Source organism: Orbicella faveolata, unplaced genomic scaffold (assembly GCF_042242905.1).
Source record: "Orbicella faveolata isolate gen_17 unplaced genomic scaffold, um_ofav_v1 contig_2, whole genome shotgun sequence".
NCBI classification, from domain to species: Eukaryota; Metazoa; Cnidaria; class Anthozoa; order Scleractinia; family Merulinidae; genus Orbicella; species Orbicella faveolata.
Window position 1 is genome coordinate 5,993,981 of NW_028301547.1, and position 11,020 is coordinate 6,005,000.

The window sequence follows — 11,020 nt, forward strand, 5'->3', positions numbered from 1 at the left end:
CTGACGGAATTGTTTGCAGACGCCGGCCACATCCTGGATTCCCAAAACTCCCTAGTCCAGGCACCAATGTTAACTCTGGAAACCGGAAAGGAAGAACTCTTCTTTGTGGCCTCAAAAGAAGACCCCAGCAAGCCGCACTCGGTGAAATTTTCTGACATTGGGCGGGTAACGTGTGACCAACGCTACATTCGCTGGGCTCGCCGCAACATTTGTAGCCACACTGTTGTAGTAGCAGAGAAACGACAGATGCTAGCGAAGTATCTCCAGTGGTTTAGAAATCGGAAAAAGACTGGGACGCTGACCAAAATGGCCGAAGTTGGAGCCCCAAAGAATGGCGGGCAGAAAAACAAGGCCACCCAAAGGAGAAAAGGGAGATCCAATACCACGGTGACAGCCCCCCTCCGGGTTTCCCTCAAAACAGCAGGATTCCAACCAGTGACCAGTTCCCAGTTGGAATACAAGAAAACATAACTTTTGCACCAGAAAACACTACTGTATCACAGCTGAGAGTGTGACAAATTTGAAGCTAAGTTGGGGGTGATTACAAAATGTTATGATAGCAACCCCTAAAGAGTAGCTTTCTTGTATATTTCATTGGCTGAAATATCACCGAAATTCGCTTCTGCATGAAAACGAGGCTTGTTTTCAAAAGTCATATTAAAAATATTAAGCTGGATCAAAAATAGTCTTCACTCATGTAAATACAACAAGAACACAAATCATTTTTTAAGAACCAAATTTCAATTTACCTCTTTAAAAGCGATGATATATTAAGTTATGGATTACTTCAAATGTTGCAATGTATTATGGGGAAATTCAAGATGGCGACCTTCATAGCAGGTAAGTACGTTTGATTTATTCACTGATTTCGATAATCTTTAAGTAGAGATCTGACTAGAAATCAACAATATATACAAAATATTAGCTGTATAACTAAACAATAAGCATTTTTATGACGATATAGTGATATTTTGAACCTCAAATTATATAAAAACTTACAGTCCTTCGAGATCTACATGGACTCGACAGCCCAGCACTGTGTTGCCTTAATCATTAATTTTCATCGTTTGTAAGCCGGTATGTGTTTACAACTCAATAAAAGCTATAACAAGTAGCTACATAACTAAACAATCAGCGTTTTGATGGTTGTCTTGTGATAATTTGAACCACAAATTATGTAAAATATTACTGTCGCTCAGTCTTTGTATATATCACCACACTTTGATGTACCGTGTTAATGAATTCTGAATCCAACTGCCTTTCAAACATTTTAAAGCGTGTAACAATTTCTTCTAGAAAAAATAACAATATTAAATTGACTGTCCTTACTTTACCTCTTTTTGAACATTTAAGGAACAAAACGAAGAACTCTAGAAATTAGCAATGCAGAAGATAACAAGCGACAACGAAAACGAAACGAGTGCTTAATTCACTGTAGTGACGAAAATGGAGAGTTGTCTTCTTTAAAAGACCTTGAGTCATGGAAATCACTACTGAATGCTGCGGTTATTCGTAACCATGAAGAGGTTCTCGATATCGCGAAAACGTTAAAGGAAGGAGAGGTGCCCCAGATCTCCTATCATCGAAAATGTCGCAGTATCTTTACGATGAAAAGGGATTTACAAAACTTGTCTCACTCTGGTTTCAAAGTTGAAGAACAAGGTGGCACAAGTAGCCGCAGATCTTCAGTCCGACAAACCGTGACCACGCAAAGTAGAGTCTATGAGCAAATTTGTGTATTTTGCGAGAAGACCAAATACCTAAGGGGAACCAAAACTAGAGAGGCACTGGTCCAATGTATCGACTTGCGTGCTGATAACACGATCAGGAGAGCAGCTGTGGGTAAAAACGATCCACGAATACTGGCTATTGTCACTAGAGAGCTTGTCGCGGCAGAAGCGTGCTATCACAAGTCTTGTTATTGTGACTACACCCGAAACATTCAAGAAGCTTTTAGCAGTGATACAAAAGAGGAAGATAAGTGTTTTCAATATACTAATGCAGAATCACAAGCCTATGAAATGCTGTTTACCTACATCAAAACAGATTTGCTGCAAAACCCGAGGGTTGTTAGAATGGCTGAGCTGTACACCTTATTTACATCCTTTTTTAAATCTCAAGGAGACATGGAAATCAAAGAATCTACGAGAACTCATTTCAGAAGGAAACTTGAAGGGGAGTTTAGAGGCACACTGGATTTTGAAGATCTTTCTGGCAACAAACGAGTTTTTGTTATTCCGCATAGTCTTTCCCGACTGGATTTAGCCAAACTTGTCATGGAGAAGTCTGAAACTACTAGTCCTTTAAATAGTACCAAGGAAATATCGAAGACCGCCCTCCATCTCAGAAAAGCTATCCAGGAACAAGAAATAAAGGCATCATGGCCACCCCAACCTTGCGAACTATCTGAAAATGCCGTGACCATTCCAGATGACCTCAAAGAGTTTTTGTTCACTATGCTAACTGGAAGCACTGGATTTCCAGGTTTGCAATCTTGTTCTCAAAAAGTTCAAGGCCTCATAACCTCGTTTGGACAGGACTTGGTATTTGGTGTGAGTGGTGGACGACAGAAGCCCCCGAAGCACGTCCTGCTTCCTTACGCTGTAAAATCTCTTACTAACAACGTTGAACTAATTCAAATTTTAAATCGCTGTGGCCACGGGATTGCGTACTCCCAACTTGAAGAGATTAATACTGCACTTTGCCTTCAAAAGTTGGCAGCAACTTCATGCAACGAAGTTCCCCTCCCCCACAACATCCGTCCATTCGTCAGTACCACTCTAGCCTGGGATAATATTGATCGTCTCGAGGAGACCTTGTCTGGTGAAGGCACGTCCCACCGAATCAATGGAATTGCAGTTCAAGCTAATCATTTTGGTCCCCAGCCTCCATCAGCTTCAGAACCAATCATTGTGAAATCGAAGAGGAGAAGTATCGAGTCTGTGGATGATGAAACTGTACCTATCTATAATGCCGGCGACCGCTGTGGGCCTCATACTAGAGGATATGTGGAGGTCAAGTTAAATCAAATCATGGAATGTGCATGGAGAAAGAACTTGCTATGGGTTTTAGTACGCATTCATGCAAGTCAGAAGTAATCTGTTCCTGGTTGGACTGCTTTCAATATTTTGGTGCGTAATAACCACCAAGTTGCCAAGGATAACGTGGGCTATCTTCCAACAATCAATGCCCCAGCGACGAACATGTCAGCTGTGTACCAAGTCCTCACCAAGTCCCTACAGATTAAGGAAACTTTAAACCTCCAAAGCATAATTGTTGTGTTTGATCAGGCACTGTATGCTAAAGCTACTGAGATAAAGTGGAAACACAGGGCACAGTTTAATGACCTTGTGTTGAGAATGGGCGTGTTCCATACCATTTGTACTTTCTTGTCAGTGATCGGAAAGCGTTTCCAAGATGCTGGTTTAATAGTTGAGTCCTAATAGTCGAGTCTGGAGTAATTGCTGAAGGATCTGTGGCTGGTATTCTAGAAGGCCGTACATATAATCGCGCCGTACGATTTCACAAGCTCATGTATGAAGCTCTTAAAACAGGCTAGCATGGACGGGATTTAACTCTTGGATTGAGGAACATCATAAAGAGAAGAAGCCTACTGTTGATGCGTTTTTAAAAGGACTGAGAGCGCTCTGTGATAACACACGTGAACAAGAATTCAAAGACACAGTGAAGAGTCCCTCATTTGAAGAAGTATCGCAACTGTTCTGCTTGTATACGAGCTATCTCCGACATGATAATGGGAAGCTATCGAAGTTCTGGATGTCTTATGTTGACATGGTGGAAATATTACTTGGTCTGTTAAGAGGATCTCGGGAGCGAGATTGGGATCTTCACCTTTCATATATCAGTGAAATTGTCCCGTGGTGTTTCGCATATGATAACCTTAACTACGCCAGGTACCTTTCAGCATATCTGCATGAAATGTCACATCTACCAGCAGAGCATCCGGACACCCTGGAATACTTGCGATCCGGAGGATTTTCTGTTCAGATTGGCGAAGACAACCCTTTTGGGAGAATACCTGTTGATCAGACGTGCGAGGAGACTGTCAACAAAGACACTCAAACGTCAGGAGGAACTAAAGGTTTCAGTCTAAGGCCTAATGCAGTAAGCAAATTCTACCTGGTCGCTGAATACCGGAGCACCTTCCTGAGGCAACTCAAAGATATATTGCACATCAGTAGTTCTTGTTCCCAACACAAAGATCTACAACCAACAAGAATACAAAGAGATGAAGCTGATGTTCAATCCATAGTGTCAATTCTTGAAAACACTTGGCTCAACCCATTCAGCCCTGACCTTCAAGACCTCGTCTGTCTTTCCACAGGAAAAGTTGCCACTCCTGATGTAGAGCACGACTTGCTACAAGCTAAAGATAAAGGAGAGGAAGCCTACAAAGCATTCCGAGAGCAACGACTTCAGTCTAATCCACCCAAAGTCAAGTTCCATGATTCAATCACGAAAGCTAAGCTGAAGACTTTGACTCACTTGAACAAGAAGGTATCAGTTAAAGCTGGTAAGAACCAAGAGGTGATCATCAAGGCCGACAGAAGACTGTTTGCTCAAATGATTGTCATCGCATAGAGCAGAGACTTACAGATGAGAGAAGTATTATCCCATCCTCTCGGACCACTCCCTTGGTCATTAGCTACCGCAGATGGCTTGATGCGTAAGACGAACAAAGCTTCCTTGGCTAAAGAACTGTATAAAAATGTCGAAGCAGCAGATGCCCTTCCCCAACCCTCAGCATGTGTAATAGATGGGATGGCTCTTGTCCAGTGTTTGAAAGGTGATAAGAAGACATTTGTGGCAGTTGCTGAAACTCTTCTTTGCAGAGTTCTAAACGAAGGTGGAACAAGTGACAGGATTGATGTCGTCTTCGATGATTACAGAGAGGAATCCATAAAGAACGCCGAAAGAGAGAACAGGAGTGACGGTTTAGGAAGCGAATACCGCAATATTCAAGCCGAACACAAGGTTAAACAGTGGAGAAGATTCCTGTGTAGCTCAAAGAACAAACAAGCTTTCATAGCGTTTGTAACCAGCGAGTGGAAGAAAGAAAAGTACACAGAGAAGCTATCAAGAAAGACTCTGGTTGTCACGTGTGGCGAAACATGTTACCAGTTATCGTCTGGAATAATGCAACCTATCAGTGAGCTCGAATCAACCCAAGAGGAGGCTGACACCCGAGTCATCTTACCTGCAGCCCATGCAGCTAAATCGAGGTTTGCTTCGGTCGTCATAGTATCCGAAGACACTGATGTGTTGGTACTTCTTTTGGCCTTCAAGAGCTTTATTCCTTCTTCAGTATTCATTAAAAGTGGTTCACAGACCAGAGTCAAGTACATCGATATCTCAAGAGTAGTTGAGAGGGTTGGAGCAAGTGTATGCAGATCACTGCCGGGCTTTCATGCATTCACAGGGTGCGACACTGTTAGTGCTTTTGTCGGACGGGGAAAGGTTGCAGGATATCGAATTGTAAAGCAAAATGCTGAATTTCAAGAGATGTTTCAACATTTGGGTATGTTCTGGAATATGTCTGATCACCTGTACCATAGTCTTCAGAAATTTACATGTGCCATGTACTGCAGCAACCCCGGTACAAGCGACATCAATGAGCTGCGATATCGACTGTTCTGTTTGAAGAGAGGAGACGTTGATTCCAACCAGCTGCCACCCTGCAATGATACGCTGCACAAACACTCGCTACGAGCAAACTACCAGGCTGCTGTCTGGAGACGAAGTTTACAAAGATGCCCAGCCATCCCATCACCAGTGGGATTTGGCTGGTGTAGAGAAGACGACAAGCTGGTCGTAGACTGGATGGGTGGTCAGCCAGCTCCGCAAGCTGTTCTAGAACTACTATCATGCCAGTGCAGTAGGTCCTGCAAACTTCCATCGTGCTCCTGTATTGTCAATGGGCTGAAATGTACTGATATGTGCCGGCTTCAAGATTGCACAAACAGGCCAGATGATGACGACGATGTTTTATCCGTTGACGACAATGACGATGACGAAAGCGAAAGGTAAGAATCTCATAACCATAGGAAAAATATGAAGTAACTTTCCTTATACATACTCTTACATTCGTAAGGTTTAGTTTCGAGCGATGTGCTCTTTTTAATGTATCGAGTAACTGTTTGTGGTTGTCATGGCAACCGCTAAATGCTTTAAAATAACTTAGCTGTTATTTTTGTCTGAAATTAAACATGTCTTTGTTTACATTTAAGTGAAAATGATGCTTGACTGACGCGAAAAGGGCAAGTCTCCAATGTGTTTGGTACTGGTATGGCTTCAGAATGGATGATATCAGGACAAAGAAGACTCGTTAAGGGAGCTGTTTAAAACTCATTAGCTGAATAGTTAATCCAATCCAGTTAATCCAGTGCTAGAGTGATCTACACATGATTGAACGTTTTGACAACGTATATTGCAGTTATTTTTTAAAATTAGGAAGTGAAAAGCCTTATTTTCAGTGACTTTTATTTCAGTTGTGGACTCACTGACCATTTCCGTCTCCATGGCAACGAGACAACCTTAAAAAATTTCCTTCTTTTGCAATTGAATCAATGTCCTATTCTGCTAGGCCTAAAATGTATAAAATGTTGTTTGAAGAGAACTGTACAATGGACATCGCTCAGAATCTGAAGCTGTTAACCGGATCCGTAGTCATTAGGCAGTTTAGATGACGTCATTTTATCACATGTTTAGAGCAAGAAAGCTACTGATAGAAGCTTGCTATCATACCTTAAAATAGACTTCAGTTATTGCAGATTGAGAAAATACGTGATAGCACTTGTCCCTCCACATGGTACAAAAAAACCATTTTTGGGGGTCTTGGCCCATGGACTAACAGCTTACCGTTGACAATCCCTTTACATCCAGACAGCGTTTCCTCTTCTTCTTCTTCTTCTTCTTCCACGAGACAAGAACTGCCTCTTAAGCCAGATCCTCCAACGGGACTACCAGAAGTTACCCTTCTGCGCCTATGTGATCCTCGTGTGAGCACTTGCTATGGGTGCAGTCAACCAATAAAGAGTGCAGGGGTGCATGTCCCGCCACCAGCAGATCTGGTAGTCGTTACTAAAATGCGGCGCGACTTTGTAGTTGCGGGTGAGAAGAGGCCAGGGAAATTGGGAAATGTGTACTTTCATGCTCACATGTCGTGTATTAGGAGTAAGCTAGCACATTTTCTGCCATCCCTTCTGACTGTTAAAATTCACGTAAGAAAGTTGTTAACACCACTTCACAGGTAACACCTGATTGACTCTTTAGGATTTTCCGCGTGAATAAATATCAGTGATCGCAAAAGATTATGTGAAAAATTTATACATGTACTTTGTCCGAGAGAAATAAATGAATGTGTGACATTGCGTGACGACAAATCCGCGATCAGAAGTTCGTGATAATTTGTCCATTCCTTAAAAGTTAGATTTTTGCTGGGGGAGGGGGAGGGCACGAATTTTTGCTGTTCAATATTTCAAAACTCCATGGTGACATCGCGTGACAAAGGCAAAAGATTGTGTGTAAAAATTTATACATGTATATGTACTTTGGCTGAGAGAAATAAATGAATGCGTGACATTGCGTGACGAAACATCCGCGATCAGAACTTCGTGATAATTTGTCCAGTCCAAATAAGTTATATGTTTTGCTCGGGGGAGGGGAGGGGGGAGGGCACGAATTTTCGCTGTTCAAAAGTTTAACATCGCGTGACAAGATTCTGTAACAATTTAAATGACAAATAAATGAATGTGACAAATAAATGAATGTCAGAGATATCGTCCATCGTCCATCGTCCATCGTCCATCGTCCATCGTCCATCGTCCATCGTCCATCGTCCATCGTCCATCGTCCATCGTCCATCGTCCATCGTCCATCGTCCATCGTCCATCGTCCATCGTCCATCGTCCATCGTCCATCGTCCATCGTCCATCTTCTATCGTCTATCGTCCAGAATCCACCGTCTGGGTTTTAGCACATGCCAAAATTCTTTCATATTTACGCGGCAATCAAACGGTGAAGATGGAAGATTCGTACTTCGGTATGCTGCATGACAGTCCTTACTCAGAAAACAACTATTACGGTTCCCAAGTTTACGTTCCAGCTGCATCTCCAGGACCAAATACTGTTCAATTTGTCAGCATTTGTACATCCCTATGCAAACCGACCAAATACACATCTGTGTGCAAACCACCCGAGTCAGCCGAGTACATGTACAAGTACTTGTGGTTAACAAATATTTTGTTGTGTCTCAGTGCGCCCACTCTTGACAAATTGAAAATTTGGCAGAGACAAATTTTGAAGAGATTTTTGGAAGGGCAAAACAAATTTTGTCAGTCCAGTGCGTCCGGACCCTATGTAACCTATTCAGAACTATGTAACAAAACAAAGCAAAGCCGGCCCACCAGGAGCCGAAAGCAGTGGTGAATAAAGCTCTACGCGGCGCACAACGCACGAAGTGATTCAATCTTATGTCTTATTCAGTGCTCATTTCGCCGACGGCTTTTGTCTTCGTTTTTGAGGGTCGTTTTTAAGCGATGACGTACTGTGTGAGGTCATCGCTTTATGCTGGCGTGCATGCATTCCTTTGGATAGTGATTTCGCATAGTTTCGTCGCGCCTATGTCCGTGTGCTTATGTCGCGCACGATTTATCCCCCTGTGGAAGCGAAATGCACTCTGGGAGTTCCTTTGCTGCTTTCCTTTGCTGTTAGTAGGTTCAGCGGAGTGCTTTTAATTGTAGCTTTTAAAAGAAGATTTAGGGGTGGATTGTGGTTTATACAGTATCGGATAAATTTGCGTTCACGGGCAAACTCATAATAAGAACATATCCTCCATACATATAAGTTTAGATTGACAAGTAAGTCGCACAGGCGATAGGTGAAGGCTTTGCGACTTTCCTTTGCTGTTTGTAGGATCAGCAGACTGCTTTTAATCGATATGACAAGTATACAGTTAAAACAACAAATTAATTTCCGGTGAGGTAATTAGTGTTGCCAAATATTTTTAAAGATAATAAGGTGTCAATTTCAGAGAGTAACTTTCCTTTGCGGGTTTCCTTTGCGGCTTTGCTTTGCTGTTTGTAGGATCAGCGGAGTGCTTTTAATTTCAGTTTTTAAACGAAGATCCGGGCGTTGATTTTGTCTTATACGGTGTCCGATAAATTTGCGCTCACTGGCAAACTCGTAATAAGAAGTATCGTCCATAGATACAAATTTAGATAGCCAAGCAGGTCGCACACGCGATAGCAGAAGGGTCTACATAAAATTTACGGATTGGTAGCGCAGTTGTACTTTTGCCAGTCTTGAATTGAATTGAATGAACATTGTATGAGCACTGAAATATACAGTGTACGGTAGTGATAATAAAGTCAGGGTACGATTCATTTGCAGTTTTCAGTTTTTTATGAAGTTTTAATTTGGAAATGTGCTGTTTTATATTCTCTGTCAACGAAAGAGTGGTTGTGATTAAACAATCGATAATCGTTTTGTCAGGGTAAAGACAATACGAATGTTCATTGATGACAAGTATACGGTTAACAACAATTAATTTTCGGTGAGGTAATTTAAAGATAATGAGGTGTCGATTTCAGAGAGAGAAACTTGTACTTTGCGGCTTTCCTTTGCTGTTTGTAGAATCACCGGAGTGCTTTTAATTTCAGCGCACTAGCTTTTAAACGAAGATTTGGGGGTGGATTTTGGTTATACAGTGTGAGATAAATTTGCGCTCACGGGCAAACTAATAATAACATATCCTCGACACGTACAATTTTAGATAGACAAGCGGGTCGCACATGCGATATGACAAGTCAAGAGAAAATGATTTTTAAAGATAATAAGGTGTTGATTTCAGAGAGAGGAACTTTTCAGCGGAGTGCTTTTTATTTGGGTTAGTACATTTCACTGACCCCTAGCGCATGGACTAACAAGATGGAACTGGTACATGAACTACTTGAATGAACCACCAATAGACTACCCTAAATGTAAACCCCTAAAATTTCTAACACAAAAGTTTAAGAATCAGTTTGCCTGCTTATGTTCCAATCTTCTAGGAACAATTTTTAAACGTCATCGCTTCTGCATGCATTGCGTGCCGTTTATTGTAACACCCTGGCAAGACCTTGTCACGACGACTTCCATAAAATTTATCATTTATTAGGTTGTTTCCACACTACATGACCGATCAAAGCGTTTATATTTAGACATGTTTAAACACGGTTCTTTGGCATAGCCAAGAATCATATTTTGCAAAATAGTAAATGAAACATCATTTTATATAGCGAACAATGTGCCGCGAGGTTAATTCAGGCAGCATAAAACAGCGCAACAGTTTTACTTCTTAGTAATTCGACCGGGCAGAATTGAAATCAGAGGGATACTTCAATACGCTGGATATATATATAAATATATTTCGTCTGACCTGTGTGAAGCCTAGAATAAGACTGGAGAATTTCAAAGGTGTATTTGTCCATGTGTGGTTTAAAGTGATGACCAGCAATCCCCTTTATTTTGCTTAGGTTGAGATCGACAAAAATTATTCGTTGACTTTACCCCGGTGGAAAAGTTTGTGTCATAGGTGGGCACGTGACCAGCCGCAACCAGGGTCTTTCTTCCAACGACCAAGGGAGGCAGAGGAGAGAGAGCCTGGGAACGAGGTTGCTCAGCCCGCTTTTTTACCGGATGTGACGTCATTTTTCGTTGAATAATCTAGATACACAAAAAGTGCCAGGCGTCGCAGAGTGTTCTCCACCGCCCCTGGCTTAGGTCTAATAAAACACTTCTTTGGGAAAACCATGAATATTGATCTTCTGCATTGATGAAAGAAGTGATTACGAGTACATCCGCACAGCATAACCTTCAACATAGATGATGGAGGCACATATTTCTTAATATATAATTCAAAATCGATGTATCCCATACGAAAGTAATTTATGTTATTTTAAATTTGTAAATATAGATTTAGCCAGGCCCAAAAGCGGAGCTCCAAAGTTACTTATTTGGA

General features: G+C 41.7%; 1 protein-coding gene and 1 pseudogene across 1 annotated transcript; both read left to right on the forward strand.

The window, feature by feature from the left end:
* The first annotated feature begins 3,007 nt into the window (after positions 1-3,007).
* Positions 3,008-4,602, forward strand: LOC149111694 (uncharacterized; annotated as a pseudogene).
* Positions 4,603-5,520: 918 nt separating this feature from the next.
* Positions 5,521-6,052, forward strand: LOC149111695 (uncharacterized). The gene has a single exon (XM_089289703.1). The coding sequence runs from the start codon at positions 5,524-5,526 to the stop codon at positions 6,046-6,048; it is 525 nt and encodes a 174-aa protein (XP_089145829.1). The 5' UTR covers positions 5,521-5,523; the 3' UTR covers positions 6,049-6,052.
* The last annotated feature ends 4,968 nt before the right edge of the window (positions 6,053-11,020 follow it).